General features: G+C 49.0%; 1 protein-coding gene across 1 annotated transcript; it reads right to left on the minus strand.

Moving 5' to 3' along the window:
- Nucleotides 1-1,470: 1,470 nt before the first annotated feature.
- Nucleotides 1,471-15,705, minus strand: LOC103722825 (adenylate kinase isoenzyme 6 homolog). Its single transcript, XM_008813521.4, has 3 exons — nt 15,393-15,705; nt 2,142-2,287; nt 1,471-1,871 (listed from the first exon to the last, which is right to left on the minus strand). The coding sequence occupies exons 1-3, from the start codon at nt 15,606-15,608 to the stop codon at nt 1,679-1,681; spliced, it is 555 nt and encodes a 184-aa protein (XP_008811743.1). The 5' UTR covers nt 15,609-15,705; the 3' UTR covers nt 1,471-1,678.
- Nucleotides 15,706-16,991: the final 1,286 nt, after the last annotated feature.

A 16,991-nucleotide genomic window follows, 5' to 3' on the forward strand; every position in this document is an offset into this window, starting at 1 on the left:
AAGATTCCATGAGGTATGTAAGGTGATTGATGAGATGGGTGTCAAGCAATCTAGTGATATATCTTCTACGACTGAGGGAGAAGCATCGTTCATGAGTTTCGAGCAGGACATAGATCACATGGCCAATCTAGTGATATATATATATTCTACGATTGAGAAGATCGGTTCAAATTTGGAGCTTCTCGACAAGCAACTTAATTGAAGCAATATCGTGCGGAAGGGATCTGAGAAAAAGCAAGCCAACCAAAAGAACTAAGCATATTTAAACTCCTTAGTGATACAACACACAGAAGATCCCCCTCTCCTAACAATATATATTTCATGCTTCGTATTAAGAAATTTCTGATTTGATAAGTTTTTGAGAGATCTCATGCAATTGGATGCTCTGAATGGAGTGAAAAAGACAATGTTGAAGACATGCTCTCATGTGCAATACATGGTCATGCTAGACTTTGTTGATAATTGAAAATATTATTGAAGTTAAGCAGAAGGTTAATGTTAAAAACTAACAGTAGGGAGTGCGAATTTAGAGATATGGACCAATAACTTAATTGACAGTGTCTGGGGAGTGAAAAAGGACAATACATTTGAGATAGATTCTTGTGTTCGATACAAAGTCATGCCAGCTGGTACTGGCAAGTGAAAATTTTATCGAGATCAAGCAGAGGGCTAGTGTCAATCTTATAGGAATCGTTCATCTTGGGTTCGATTTTGTAAGATCCATGCCTGATATTATTGGAGGGCAGTCTTAATTTGGGACCAGTGGCCAGCCCAGGATCTTAATGTTGGGTATGGTCTAGGTCTTACTCGGTTTGGGGATGGCTTGATTCCTTCCAGCATCCTAGTCCAATGGTCCCTATATGGTCAAAGTCTAAAGAAGTATGATGATATATAAACGGACAAATCTTCAGTAGTTCTTAGCATTCGCAACCATATAAATAATGATCTTCAAGTAAATAAATCATCGATTTGTTGTTCTATATCTACATTATCGATCTTTCTTGTATGTGTCTCGTCTACTTTCAGTTCATCAGTTTTCCAGACCTAGTTATCAACAAGTGAAGCAGATGTATTCTTCATAATCTCTAGTTAAATTAATTTTAGATTGATGATTGTCAAGAACTGTTCCTGCTTGATTCTTACTTCAAATAATCACTCTGGCTTCTGATCAAAGCTGAGAAATCTATGCAGTGCAAGAGTTCAAAATGTAAACAGGAAGAATGAAAACTAGTTCGGATCAGATAAATTCTGGTTATTAGACTGCTGAGTACTGATTCAAAAACACAGCATACCGAGTAACAGCTGGTAAAACAGGGATATCACAATGTGATTGGCAGAAGCCAATTAGAAGCAGATAGAAGTTCCTAAAAGGGCAATTAGTGGTAACCGCTGACATCTGAAAGGCCATCTCCATCTCACTGCTTTTGCAGTTGGCAAATGCAAATGGGAAAAGGGGAAAAGAAGATCAAATTATCAAACAGTGATTATCCATTAAAAACTCAAAACTCATCAGGCATTGTTCGCAGAATCCACCATCGAACCGGATGGGTAAAAATACTACAGATTCACACTCCAAACAACAAACTTTTCATTTGCTAGACTTCCTCACTTCAGGCAATCCTACTAAAATTTATGTTTCATACTACCAACCAGAACCCTTCATAATGAAATAATGCTATTAGGAGGACCTGACTGGCCTCCAGTTATTTACACACTCTGTTAATGTAGCCACATTCCTACTGATGTCTTCAACACTGTCGCTCTGCAATGCCATCACAATGTCCTCTGAATAGCTTGTTTTTGCCTCCTCCAATAGCACTTGAAAGATCTCACACTCAATATTATTAGTAAGCTTTGGACCCATGTAACCTCTGCACAGATTAATTGCATTTGTTAAGAATGAGTAATTTATGCTAGCAGAGTTGAGGTGAGGTTGCTGATGAAATATCCAGGAATAGCATTTCATGGAGAAAAAGATACAGCAAGTTGGTGTTGGTTTTCATTCAAGCAAACTCCAATATGTAGGAAATATTTTCGCTAGTCTGAATATCTGCTATAAAAATGCTTTCCTGAAAACAAATCAGGACGGTATCAAATAGCAACCTTGTCAAAGATTTGTTAACAGATAGTTGTCTTGTTACCTACTAGTCAAGCGATCATGCAAAATGGAAATGTCGGTTTGAAGGACGACCACGCTGTCAAACCAACGTTCAGGGAAGAAATCACAACCATGATAATCTACAATATTCCCACCCTCTTCCATCATGTCTTCGAGCTCATCACACACCTGCAACAGTAAACAAAAGATAATCAGTGCACGCAAGTTTATCATCAATTTCCGATTCAAGACTGCAGGGATATCAGAAAGACCCAATATGCCACTAAACTGCATCCAGCCATTAAGGTAAAAGTCAAAAATAAAGATTTTAAGTTATTATGACAAATACTAAACACTAGGATTCCACATGATAAGGCTAGCCAGAACAAATATGAAATTCCCTAGTTTCAATAATTTCAGCCAATATTGGTTCAGTTTCCATTGTTTTGTCTGAAATTAATATACAAGGCTAAAAGTATTATTGTGAGATTATTTCTTGATTTTAACATTTTGAAGTATGTCCACAAGTCTGACGTCAAGATTTTCTGAGGTCAGGGTAGATTTCTTTTTTTGGTACACATATTCTGAGTAGATTTGAGAGCAAATATAAGTTATTAGAGTAAGAAGCAGATATATAGTGCTAAACCCATACTATTAACATGAACTGATACATCTGGTGTATAAGACCTCACCAAGGTCCGCCGTACCGGTACCTGTCGGCGTACCGGTGGCCGGCCGGACCGGTACGGTACCGGTCCGGTCCGGTACGTACCGGCTGGTACCGGTCCCGTACCGGTCGGTACGGGGTGGTTTCAAAAACCACAGCGCGCGGCGCTGTGGTTCTAAAAAAAAAAAAAAAATCGTACCGGTGCGAACCGGCCGGTTCGCACCGGTACGAGGCCGGTACCGGCCGGTACGGGCTCCGTACCGGCCGGTACGGGCTCCGAACCGGCCGGTACGGGCTCCGAACCGGCCGGTACCCGTACTGGCCGGTTCGGATAAAAAACCGGGAAATACCGGTTTTTTATCCGTTCCGGTACCGGTCCACGGCCGGACCGGTACGTACCGGCCCGTATCGGTCGGTACGGGCCGGTACGGCATTCCATGGACCTCACCAAATAATATATATGATTTTAAAATGGTGCCTAATTTGATTTCTAACTTGATTTTTTTTTTCTTTTTTCATAAATTTTCTCCTTTTTTTGTTTTAAATGTTAGTAACAGTTTCTAAAGGGCCTCAGATAATATTACAAAGTTGTTTCACTTTTTTCAGAGTTTACTTTTTTTATTATTATTTGGCCACAAATCTGAAACTCTAAGCCTAGCAAGACCAAACATCCTTCGGCTTGACCAAAACTGGGATTTGGAACCTTGCTCAAGCCATTAACTCTCTTTATCTAAAGATGTAAAAATAGTAACCAGTAAAAATGGACGTGCACAGTTCAAGGACTTCTAAAGCAACCATAATAGCTCAAAGGGCATCACCAATTAAGATAGCTCTCAGACATATGGTTACTGAATATGATCCCATGTTTGATTGCCACCCTATGTTGGAAAGCATTTAAAACATAAATCTCTGCACAATATTCTCTCCATGCCTTTAGTACAATAGAGTACATAGATGGGTTCCCATGCAAATTCACCATAGTTTTAGATGACCACAGTATGAGAAGAACAATTTACTGATGCATATGGCAAACCTTTCATCTATAACCTTACTGAGAAGAACAAAAGTCATGTTTCAGGCAATCTATATGCATAGTTATAATTTAATTAACTATCCAGACTTTCTAGAACAAACATGGAGAAATGAAGAGAAAGAGAAGATCTGCTCGCCAATGTTGTTAAAGTCACACCAAAGGCATAAGGCACACCCAGGTGCAACCTCAGCATGTCAGCCTATCTCAAGATGAGGCGATTTTGTCAAGATGCTCAAGAAGCACACCTTATGAGTGCCTTGCTGAGGCACAAAGGTGCTAAAAAAAAAAGAAGCATGCGTCTATGACTATGTTGTGCATATTTATGTGATTGCGAATGGCTGCAAGTCTTTTGTGCATACTGTGAATATTCTATCTCTTGTATGTGTATGTGTTATGTGAGTTTGTTGTCTGTGTCCATGCACGCCATGACCTGTATGTGTTTGTGTAACAATCAATGTGTGTGGCTGAAACTATTTAGGTGTTTGCATATGTTTCCTTGTGTGCAACTCTTGAGACTGGTTGAACCTCAATGCTTGATGGTCCTTGTACACTACGAATCCTTTGGCAATAGATAGTGTTGAACATTTCTCAGTGCTTTCACCATTGAGTACAGTTTTGATTATACGTGGAGTCAGTTTGCTGGGCTGCGAGTCTTATTGTGTTTGTTTGGTTTAACTTTTACTATCAAACATGTTTAGCATCATTAATTCACTAAATACATATAGTATACATACATAATACAGATTTATATGGGTTAGACTACATTATTAATGTTAAATATTGTATGAAAGGTTTAATGATGGTTATTCTATTTGCAGCCACACCACTGATCATAATCTACAACACTAATAATGTTTATAAACTAAAGAAACAAATATATTGGTAGTCTCCTACCTATAAATCAAGCAGATGCAGAAAAGGATGAATAAGATTGTGCTTATATGCTACATACATGATAGGCCATATGATTTGAAGATCCAAATCTTTTAATCATGGTCTACACATACTACAACATATAAAAATTGGTAATTTTGATAGTGGAATGAACTTTATGAGAAGGCTTCACTAAATGCTGAGAAAACTAACAAAATAGATCTGGCAGTAGGCTTAAAAAGGGGACAGGAATCGATTTTGTAGGATGTAATATGTAAGTGGAAAGTAGAGAAGAATATGGAGGGCTATTGGCTGATTAACATGTAAAGTTTCAATTTATTTAATTTTTAATCACAGAAAACGGAAATTGAATTAGAAAATGATGGGAAAATGTTTATTTTTAGTGTTAGGAACAAATGAGTGTTCGAAAAGATCACATGCAGCAGACAGGCAGCCATAGGACCTCCTATACGCTAGGCTTTAGGTCCACATCGGGAGGTCAAGAGTCAAGGCAGGCCAAATATAATAATTTCAAGAAACTAAAAATATTAACAAAATATTAAAAAAAATAAAATCCAAATAATGAAAAATAACATATTACTTAAGCTGAAGTCAATAAAAAGTACAAACTTGGTAATGTTCAATGCTAGTTCATAAACCAATCTCATCCCCATATTCAACCCAGATGCAAGACATTAAAGCAGGTGCCTCGATAGTTGTTAAGCCCACTGCCAAGGCATGCATTTAGGCAGGCAAGGTGGAACAGTTTTTCTGAAACATCAATAAAACATTAGACTAGACACACGAAGAGTACTTCAAGCCCCATCAAAAAATTTCTGCAAAGAAATATGTCCTCATCTGGTGATAGATTTTGTACAAAGTGTGAATATGAAGAAGAAAAGAGAGGGACAACTTGGATTATTAGAGATTAGGATGTAACTTATAGAAAAGGAGAATGAAGAGTGTTTCTGCCTAATCTAATTCCTATAAAACTGGTTCTTGAGGTATACCAAGGTTCACTATTTCTTGATTATATTAAATCACCTTAATGGCCGAGAAATGTTTTGGACAATAGCATTTTTATTTGTCTAATTGGTAAATGGTAGGGCAGACTATCATTTTACAAGTTAACACGTCATGTGATACTAAACTAGGTTGTTAAATAACTTTAAAGGCAATTGTTGGTAGACTTTTTATAAATATTTCTAATTCTTAATATGTTTGCTTAGTTTGTAATTTTTAACTTTATAATTGATTTACACAATATGCCAAGATGCAGGTCTTCTGCCTACGCATTATGCAACCACCTAGTCACCCACGCATCAGAATGCCATTCAAGACACCACTTGCTAGTCACTTAGAACACATAGCTCCTCTATTTTCCTCCTCTCCAAACTCCATCTATTCACTTCTAAAAATCTTCCCGTGATACCCTTTTGGAGCCCCTTCACCCACATGTCAACACACAATCTACATAACAAACAAGCTACCGATTGCTAAATGAGGTCTAATGCCAATGTAATTGTTATATTGCCTCATGCAAATTTCAAACCAAGCTCCGTCTCCTCCAACATCAAGATTATTAAGGTAAACAACAACACTACACCCTCTCATAATAAATAACACAGAAAAGAAGCTTAACCAGAGAGAGATATCCAATTAACCACATCATCACCACATTTTTTTTTCAAAAACAAAAAAGCTACTTCCTAGCCACTATCGAAAGGGGAAAAAATCCTCCGAACGTATAACCTCCACAAAATTCCCACACTCTCCATGTAACAACTCAGGACCTCATCCAAAAAAACTAGCTAGAAGTTATTCTTTTGGGCTTCTTAGTCATGTCCTTAGTTCTGTATAAGTACCCAAGATTTTCTCAGCGAATAACCGATATGGGACTAAATATACGTTCGCACGGGTTCTCACATACTTCCCTGTTCAAGTCCTGACATCCTCGTCAGGCTAAGAGTTCAAATCTATTCAAATCTAATCACAAGCACCACGATCGGCCCGTGGTCAGCCTTCATAAATCCGTGTTGTAGTGTTCCCTAGTCCACATAAGCTATGGGTCGAGTTCGCTTTGATACCATTTGTAATAACCCAAGACCTCACTCAAAAAGACTAGCTGAAAAGTATTTTTTTTTTTTTTTTGGCTCCTTAGTCCTATATAAGTACTCGAGATCTCCACGACAAATAACCGCATGGTCCTCACACTCCCAACCTCAACTAATTCACCTTCAGTAAAACAAAAGCCAGCATTTTTCATTTCGCTTGAGTAAGAATTATCAACAAGCGCAAAATTTCCTAATAATCTATGAATAATAAGCATAAAATTCAGTATAACTGTTGGGGGGAATAAAGTTTCCCCCCAAATGACATAAATACCCCTAAGAAGCCGTACAACCTCCGACCCCGGACAGCCGAAGTCAGCGTCCGACCTCGGAACGCTCGGCCACAAGACGACCGACCCCGAAACCTCCGACCTAAGAGAAACCCCGATGTCCGAGGACCGTACTCTAACACCCCTCCGGCATTTATTGCGCATGGCCGCTGTAATCTTCCGGCTTACTCCATAATAAATGCGGATCTCCGGCTTACTCCACCAGTAATGCGGATCTCCGGCTTACTCCATAATAAATGCGGATCTCCGGCTTACTCCACAATAAATGCGCATGGCTCCTGACATCTACGGATCCCCGGCTCTCCACGGCAAATCGACCCAGCAGGGTCTAGTCGACTATGATAAGTCTCTGATCTCGGCCATACCGCCGACATCAGTGCAATGATTCGCCTGACCGAGCGCCGACCTGAACAACATGCCAAGCCGTACTACGGCCTCGCCCTGTTACATCACAGGTAAACCGACCCCCGCATATAAAAGGGAGCCTTGGCCTCCCAAGAGGAGATCGGAACATTCATACACCCAAAAATCACTGTTTATCTCCTTCTCCCCACTATTTGCCCCCTCCCTGACTTGAGCGTCGGAGGGCCGGCGCCGGAGAACCCGGCCACCGGTTCGTGTGCAGGCACCCGGACGGAGGACGCCGCCAGCCAACGGATCGCCGCCCCGCTGCGAGGACCTGCTGTTCCTTCTCTCCGACCGCCCCGGACGGAGGACGCCGCCCGCCGACAGACCGCCGCCCCGCCGTGAGAACAAACAGTCGTTTCCTCTCCTCGACCGAAGGTTGCCCCCGGGTCCAATTTCCAGCAACAGTTGGCGCTAGAGGAAGGGACCGAGTAGCAGTCATGAAGTTGAGAAGTAAGGGAACCTCTAACGTCTCCCGGCGTCCCCCGCAAAGTCCTGGACACTCCGTCCAGAATTCCCCAACTCCGGCTGACCCAGCTCCTCAGGTCCAGCCGGAACAGTTCAATGCCCTGGCACAGCAAGTCCAGGCCCTGGCCGCCGCGACTACCCCGTATCCTTATATCTGACAATGGTCGACAATTTGACAATGTTCATTTCAGGGAGTTTTGCTCTGAGCTCGGCATTGATCATCGCTTCACCTCGGTTGCCCATCCCTAGACAAACGGGGAAACTGAGGTAACTAACCGAACTATTTTGCAGGGACTCAAAGCTAGGCTTGATCGGTCCAAAGGACAGTGGGTCGAGGACTTGTACAATGTCCTTTGGGCGTACCGGACCACGTTCCGATTGCCCACGGGAGAGACCCCCTTCAACCTAGCATACGGCACTGAGGCCGTCATCCCATTGGAGATCGGCTTGCCTTCTCTGAGGGTGGAGCATTACGACCCCGATACCAATTCCTCCCAACTCAGGAGCAATTTGGACCTCGTCGAAGAGACAAGAGAGGTCGCCCGGGTGCGCATGGCAAGATATCAACAGCGAACGGCCCAATACTACAACTCCAGAGTTAAGCCCAAGCTCTTCAAGGTAGGGGACCTCGTCCTCAGGAAAGCCGAGGCTTCCCAACCAACCGAGCAAGGAAAGCTCGCCCCAAACTGGGAAGGACCGTATCAAATCGCCCGGGTACAACGGCCAGGGGCGTACAAATTGAAGTCCCTGGAAGGGACTCTGATCCCACGAAGCTGGAACTCCGAGAATTTACGAATGTACTACCAGTGAAACCCCAAGGGGTTCAAGATAATCAGGATAATGGACTCAGCTCCTTTTTCTGCAAATATTCCTCTCATTTTGATGACTGTAATCCTCTTCTAATATTGGGTCGTCTGTGATCCTCAGATCCCCCGGCCAAAATCGGGATGTCTCGAGGCTCGACCGTAGAGTCCCAAACTCCCTCGACCTCGGGAAGAATCGCAGGACGGTGAAACGTCGACTGGAGCGAGATTCCTCGACTAAGGTCGAGATGCCCCGAGTGTCGACAGTGCGTGCCTAGACCCCTCGACACTTCGGAAAGACGGGGTAGTACCTTCGCAGTCCCCCGTGGCGCTCGACACCAACAACGGGGTAGTACCTTCGCGGCCCCCCGTAGCGCCTCCTCGACTAAGGTCGGGATGCCCCGAGGGTCGACCGTAGAGAACCAGACTCCCTCGACCTCGGGAAGGCGCCGTGAGGGGTGGAAAGGGTGGCTCCACCCGGGGCGCCACAAAGTGGACCCCCGGGAGCGGTCGACGATCCCCGATCCCCGAAGCGAGCGATCCCTCGACTAAGGTCGGGATGCCCCGAGGGTCGACCGTAGAGAACCAGACTCCCTCGACCTCGGGAAGCGTCGCCGGTCGGTAGAGCGTGCCCAGACCAGCCGACCTGACGAACGATCCCTCGACTAAGGTCGGGATGCCCCGAGGGTCGACCGTAGAGAACCAGACTCCCTCGACCTTGGGAAGGCGCCGTGAGGGGTGGAAAGGGTGGCTCCACCCGGGGCGCCACAAAGTGGACCCCCGGGAGCGGTCGACGATCCCCGATCCCCGAAGCGAGCGATCCCTCGACTAAGGTCGGGATGCCCCGAGGGTCGACCGTAGAGAACCAGACTCCCTCGACCTCGGGAAGCGTCGCCGGTCGGTAGAGCGTGCCCAGACCAGCCGACCTGACGAACGATCCCTCGACTAAGGTCGGGATGCCCCGAGGGTCGACCGTAGAGAACTAGACTCCCTCGACCTCGGGAAGGCGCCGTGAGGGGTGGAAAGGGTGGCTCCACCCGGGGCGCCACAAAGTGGACCCCCGGGAGCGGTCGACGATCCCCGATCCCCGAAGCGAGCGATCCCTCGACTAAGGTCGGGATGCCCCGAGGGTCGACCGTAGAGAACCAGACTCCCTCGACCTCGGGAAGCGTCACCGGTCGGTAGAGCGTGCCCAGACCAGCCGACCTGACGAACGATCCCTCGACTAAGGTCGGGATGCCCCGAGGGTCGACCGTAGAGAACCAGACTCCCTCGACCTCGGGAAGGCGCCGTGAGGGGTGGAAAGGGTGGCTCCACCCGGGGCGCCACAAAGTGGACCCCCGGGAGCGGTCGACGATCCCCGACCCCCGAAGCGAGCGATCCCTCGACTAAGGTCGGGATGCCCCGAGAGTCGACCGTAGAGAACCAGACTCCCTCGACCTCGGGAGGTATCACAGGTCAGCAAGGCGTCCACAAACCCGCCGACCTGATGTGAGATCCCTCGACCAAGGCTGAGGCGCTCCGAAGTCCGACCATAGGGTCTTAAGCCCCCTCGATCTCAAAAAGGGCTACAAATTAACAGAGCCTCCCCAGATCCTCTCAACTCCGGCAAGAGTCGCCGGGTCCGTGGGAAGCCCGGGCCCCTTTTACCAGTCAAAAATGACTCCGGAGGTCGACGAGGAAGGGAAGCGACCTACTCCACCATGCGAAGCATGACCCCGAGAATGCAAGAGGTACACCCAACTAGACGCCCTCCTTGTCAAATTTTATCTACATATTGCCAAGCGGGAATCTCGTCCAATGTTGGAGTCTTATTTTGCCCCAAAGCCGGGCTTCTTCGCTGGGTCGGCTTAAGACCGACCTCCCAACCTCATTATGCCTGCTCTGTTCGTCAAGTCTCCGTAATCCGTACTAAGGCTCTATAAAGTAGGGCCCAACTCGGCTCTTCTAAGTAAACTCCGACGTCTAGCTGGGAAAGTGGTCCCGGTCACGAATGTACCAGCCAAGCACAGGTACCAAGGCGATCTTTGGGAATCCCAGCCTTGTTCACCGAAATCTCGGCAGGGTCCGAGGACGATAACTATGAAAACCTTCGGCAATAACTTGTTTATTAGCCCACGCTCCCTGTGAGAGGTTCGGAGTTGAGTTCGGAAACCCGACTAAACTCCCCGAATAGCGGCACGAATAGACCTATTGCGGTCCCACTTGAAGGGCTAAGGCCCGACCTCGGTGCCTTAAGATTTTCCTAAAGGCCAAACGTGGCAACTCCCACGACTCTAAGATCCGAGTTATAGGACTTAGAGAAATTTTCTAGAAACCTAAACTCGGAGCTCCCTTTGGTCGAGACGACTGGAATCCGAGAAGGCTAAGATATAGCCAGGGAAAAGGGCATCTTCGTTAAGCAGCCCAAAGATTAAAATACGAAGTTAGAGGTCGTCGAGGCGGTTAGCCAAGGTTCTAGCCTCATCCACGACAACAGAGGGAAAGATGAACACAGAATGACAAACATTTCGTCATTAACAAAGGGCCGGAAGGCCAATTACAAAATTGGAAGTCGGCCACTCAAGGGCCGACCCCGGATACAATGAAAAAGAAAAGAAAAATATGCTTAAGTCCTAAGCGGCGGGGGCCACATCCGGGGGGTCATCCGGCACATTGATGACCTCATGATCTTCCTCCGGAACAGGCTCGGGGCCGGGAGCAGGAGCTTCGGGTGCCGCCTCCGGGACCGCATCGATCTCGGCCGCCGGAGCCGCCTCCATGACACCGTCCGCCTCGGCTACCCCCGTCGAAGGCTCGGCGGGGTCCTGCTCGTATATTCCCGCCTCGGACGTCAAGATGGCAGGAAGGGCTTGCACGTCGGACCCCCAGCCCCGGTCCTCCCTCGGACGGACCGTCGAGAAGTCGTACTGAGGGCAGTACCGGCGCACCTGGTCCCGGAAGTTCTCGAAGCCTCGAAGGAAACCGTCGACCGTCTCCTCCTCCAACATGTCGCGGAACTCTTGCGACTCTTTGAAGAGTTCCACAGCATGCTCGGCTCGTTCGAGGGCCCTCCTCTCCCGGGCCTCAAGTTGCCCGAGTCGGAGGCGCAAGACCCCCTCCTCATACTCGAGGGCCGCGACCCTGGCCTGGACCTCCCCTAAGCGCGCCTCCGTGCCGCGCATGGTTGCCCTGGTCAGGGCATGAGCCGCCTTCTCCTCCTCAAGCGCCCCCACCATGGCAAGGCGCTCAGCCTCGGTGGCTGTCCACCGAGCCTCGGCCGCGGCCAACGCCGCCTCCAGCTCGGCGACTCTTTTCTTGGCCGGCTCCAGTTGCTGGCCGAGCTGTTGAACTTCTTCCCGATACCCATGGGCGATGAACGCCATGGTGTCGAGCTCGAGGATATGCTGAAAAGGAAGAAACGAGGGTATTGTGAGTTGAAAAGCACATATGTATGCTAAAAACTCGGGGAAATTAAGAAGAAAGCTTACCCGGGCAGTGTTGCAGTAAGCACTGCCGACGACCTCCTCCAGCGAAATATCCCGGAACACGGCCCGGTCCGCTGGAAGCACCGCACGCCGCAACATGGAGCGTGCGACCTCGGCATCTTGAAAGGCCGAGAGCCCCTCGGGAGTAGGAGAGTCCGGCTCGGCCGACTCTTCTCGGAAAGCCCGAGAAGAGCTCGGCACGATCGAACCCGAGGTCCCGGAGCCGCTCGCCTCGGTGCCTCGGGTAAGCCCGGGTCCTGGCTGCTGCGGCCGGACCACGGACGGCTCCCCCCGCTGGGAAAGGGGGGTAGGGCAAGGAGGGGCCGACGGGCCCGCATCACCAACAACCCGCTCCCGCCTCGGGTCGGCTGCAGGGGCCCCCGCCTCGGGGCCACTCGTCCCGGCCGACGAAGAAGCGCCGTCCGTCCTCGCCCTCTTCCGAGGCTGGGGCACTGCGCCCCCGACCTCGGCCTCTCGCCTCCTCAGGCGAGAGAAAAGTGATGTGTTGCTGGTCGGCATGCGTGGAATATCTGAAATCAAAAATTTTGTTAAGAGTCAGACCAGTGACCGTAGAGACGGAGAACAAGAGATAAATAAATAGAATAATGCAACCGCCCTTACCCTCGGGGCGCGCCGAGCTCAGACCCACGCTCGCCAGGGCGTCCTCCCGTAGGAGCTCGGTCAGGTCGTTGCCCCTCCCGAGGGCTCGCAAAGAGTCCAGGGTCCTCAGCTCCCTCCCCGTGGGCTCGGAGAGTTTGTTGAGGGCCTTCAGCCGAGGGTGTCCCCACCTTGGCTCGAACCCCCAAGGCGCCGCAGACGCCAGAAAGAAAAACTTCCTCTTCCACTCGTGAATCGAGGAAGGGGCGCCCCGGAAGAGTGACATACCGCCCCGAAAGGCGAAATATAACCACCCTACGTCCGCCGGATTTTTCTTTAACAGAAAACACCGGCGAAAAAGGCCTACCGAAATCGGGATTCCGTGCCCGAGGCACAGGGATAAAAACCCAATTATGGTCCTCCATGAGTTCGGAGCCAACTGCGCCGGGACGAGTTGGTACTCGGCCAGCAAGTTGCTCACGAACTCATGGGCGGAAAAACGCAGGCCCGCCCAAAGTGTCTCGCGGTAAACCGCGATCCGACCTGGGGGCGGCTGCGTCACCCTGTCTTCCGGCCCTGCGGTTTCAAGGCGAAACCCGGGCTGGAAGAAGAAACGGGAGCGGATTAACTCCAGCTCCTCTTCCGACAGACTCGACCCAACCTCTTCGGGACCGGAACCCATTCTCACGGAAGAGTGGAGCAAAAGTTAAGAGTAGAAAATGGAGGTTGACGAGGAGGAGAAAAGAGGAAACCCTAGTGAAAACGGGAAGAAAACCTACTGAACATTGCCGGAAATCGCTCCGGGCACCACCAGCAAGACTCAGCTGAGGGAGAAAGCAGGGGGGAGAGACGACGAAAATAAGAGGCAGCCAAACAAGACCTTTAGGGCAGACTCGTGGGGTTTATATAGACCCCCCTGACGGCCCAGATCGACGGGGTCGGTTTCCATCCCCCCGGGTTGCGCCACGTGTCGACCTCGGAAGCCGAGGCACCGTATTCACTCCGATCTAATAAATCGGATACGAAATCGAAGCGTTGTCCCATCGGATCTCGGGGCCTCATCATGGGCCCACAGAATCAAATCGTCCTGAGGAACGAGCGGACGTAACCCCCGCTCCCCTCGTTTAATAAGATCTGGGACACGTGGAGCCCCGATGAGGCCTCCACTTCTTCGGAATTATGATCCAGTAACATGAAATCGAAAGCGTCCGACCTCGGGTCGCGCCGCGTGTCCGTTTCAAACCCCGTAACGGCACACTCATTAATGAGCCAGAAACATCGATTACGGAATCGAGACACCGCCTCGACGAGCTCGAGGTCCCCCATTATTAATCCGCCGTAAAACGATCCTGGCGATTCAAGAAGCATGATGATACGGGCTCCATCATTAGCTCACCGAATTAAGCAGCCTCGAGACGCCAAAGGGCGCATATCTCACCATAAAAGCTCCGGAAAGCACAAGGGGGCGGGCGAGACCTTCCCCCCAACCTTAGTGACAGACTTTACTTCCCACGTCCGAGCTCCACAAGCCGCTCGAACTCGGAAGTCGGGGGGTAGTGTTGGGGGAATAAAGTTTCCCCCCAAATGACATAAATACCCCTAAGAAGCCGTACAACCTCCGACCCCGGACAGCCGAAGTCAGCGTCCGACCTCGGAACGCTCGGCCACAAGACGACCGACCCCGAAACCTCCGACCTAAGAGAAACCCCGATGTCCGAGGACCGTACTCTAACACCCCTCCGGCATTTATTGCGCATGGCCGCTGTAATCTTCCGGCTTACTCCATAATAAATGCGGATCTCCGGCTTACTCCACCAGTAATGCGGATCTCCGGCTTACTCCATAATAAATGCGGATCTCCGGCTTACTCCACAATAAATGCGCATGGCTCCTGACATCTACGGATCCCCGGCTCTCCATGGCAAATCGACCCAGCAGGGTCTAGTCGACTATGATAAGTCTCTGATCTCGGCCATACCGCCGACATCAGTGCAATGATTCGCCTGACCGAGCGCCGACCTGAACAACATGCCAAGCCGTACTACGGCCTCGCCCTGTTACATCACAGGTAAACCGACCCCCGCATATAAAAGGGAGCCTTGGCCTCCCAAGAGGAGATCGGAACATTCATACACCCAAAAATCACTGTTTATCTCCTTCTCCCCACTATTTGCCCCCTCCCTGACTTGAGCGTCGGAGGGCCGGCGCCGGAGAACCCGGCCACCGGTTCGTGTGCAGGCACCCGGACGGAGGACGCCGCCAGCCAACGGATCGCCGCCCCGCTGCGAGGACCTGCTGTTCCTTCTCTCCGACCGCCCCGGACGGAGGACGCCGCCCGCCGACAGACCGCCGCCCCGCCGTGAGAACAAACAGTCGTTTCCTCTCCTCGACCGAAGGTTGCCCCCGGGTCCAATTTCCAGCAACAATAACAAACGTCATTAATGTCACACATCAATTAGATCAGACAAGTTCGTGGAATAAATATAAAATATAGCATATGATCAAGCTGAATCAAGGATCCCATGAAACCTAGGACTTTAAGAGTCTAGCATTAGGGTTCGGGTCAGTGAGTGAACCGACCAGGTTTTCGTTGATGATATGGCAGTCGAACTCCTCGTCCCAGCCGTCGTGTAGGCCCTTCTCCCGGACGAGGTCGCCGACGTTGATGTGGCGGAGGTGGGTGGCGTCGGCGAGGAGCGAGCACGTCGTCGTCTTCCCCGTCCCCGGCGTCCCCGTCACCAGGATGTTCGGCTTCGTCCTCCCTCCGCCGCCACCGCCGCCGCCGTCGCCAGCCATCGGAGATCGATCGACTCGCAGAAGAAAGAGAGAGAGTAAGAGAGGGAAAAAGTGGGCGGTTAAGGGTTCATAGAACTCGTCACGTGCATCGCACGGATTCAGGCACGCCCTTGGAAGCTCACCCTTCCAATATTTAAACCGGGCTTACTCGTGAACCTATGAGGGCAAAATAGACATCGTGTCCGAGAGTCAACTCGTAATCACGTATATAAGCCGGTCCGCCGAGTCTCGAGTCGAACCGGGGAAGATGAACCGAAATGTCCCCCATGAGAGGATGCTGTCGCTCGACCTCGCTCCCGGCCGCTGGCTCTTCTTCACCGTTCTCCTCCTCACTCGACCTTCTCCGTCGCAACCCTAGGGTTAGGGTTTCGAAGGCGCTTTGCTCCTTTACTGCTACTTCTCGGCAGCAGCGAAACCTCAGAGGTAACCGTGGCGGGGGTTCGGCTGGAAGAGGGGGACGACATTGGCCGAGCTCGGAGTCAGTCCAGCACCTGCTCCGGCCTCGTCGCCGTCAATGGCCGGACGGCGGACAAGCCAAGAGACTTGCTAAGGTTCCATGTCGCTTGGGGAATGCACAAAGTTTGGTTTTTTAGCGAGCATGAGTTCTTAAAGATGCCAAATTTAGCAGCACTGCCCAAGTATTGGAGGCGAGAAATTCCAAGAAACAGGGAATTTGGAAACCAATTTGATCTGATGATGAAATAATTTCAGTTCATACCCGGTACTGCAGTTTGACATCCGGTGATGTCTACCGTTGAATCGCTAGGTGTTTTGTCTAAATCTATGACTGGGTTAAAGCTTTGATTAAATGTGAACCAAAAAATTCTATATCCAAGCTTTTTTGGGTGCTTTTTGAACCTTATACGATCAAAACATCCCTTTCCAAAACCATGTTCATCCCCATTCTGATGAGCAATACTGATTTCAAAATTGAGACGGCAATACTAATTGGACCAATGATTGATCCATTTTCGGATGACTTTAGGCTTTGCAATTAGATTGAGATAGGTGATCAAATCAAACTTAGCATCTAGTGACCGTGATATTTTTATCAAGTTTAAGCATTGACATTAAGAGAAGGGTTTAATAATGAAAACTAAGAAGCACCATGACTAGTTTGTAATGAGATCCAAAAAGGTCGATAATGTAGTGTCCTCTAGTCACATGGATTATAGGTTAAGTCGACTCTGATACTATGTATAACAATGCAATACCTTATCTAGAAAGGGTAGTCACAAGGTTATTAGTGGAGATCCTTACTCTTGCTTAAGTATTCGAAATCTCTCCAATATAAATCCGATATAGGACTAAATACATACATGTGACTTTATATATACCACATGTTCTGCATTTCATGAAGTTGTTCTTAAGTTTGTTGGTCCT

The sequence above is a fragment of the Phoenix dactylifera genome, chromosome 18, assembly GCF_009389715.1.
Source record: "Phoenix dactylifera cultivar Barhee BC4 chromosome 18, palm_55x_up_171113_PBpolish2nd_filt_p, whole genome shotgun sequence".
NCBI classification, from domain to species: domain Eukaryota; kingdom Viridiplantae; phylum Streptophyta; class Magnoliopsida; order Arecales; family Arecaceae; genus Phoenix; species Phoenix dactylifera.

What these genes read in the sequence shown, in the direction of transcription:
- LOC103722825 (XM_008813521.4), bottom strand. Translation starts at nt 15,608, where the DNA reads ATGGCTGGCGACGGCGGCGGCGGTGGCGGCGGAGGGAGGACGAAGCCG. An exon ending in ATATCATCAACGAAAACCTG is followed by an intron (nt 2,288 to 15,392) that starts GTCGGTTCACTC and finishes TTACTGTTGCAG; the next exon opens with GTGTGTGATGAGCTCGAAGA. An exon ending in CATGATCGCTTGACTAGTAG is followed by an intron (nt 1,872 to 2,141) that starts GTAACAAGACAA and finishes TAATCTGTGCAG; the next exon opens with AGGTTACATGGGTCCAAAGC.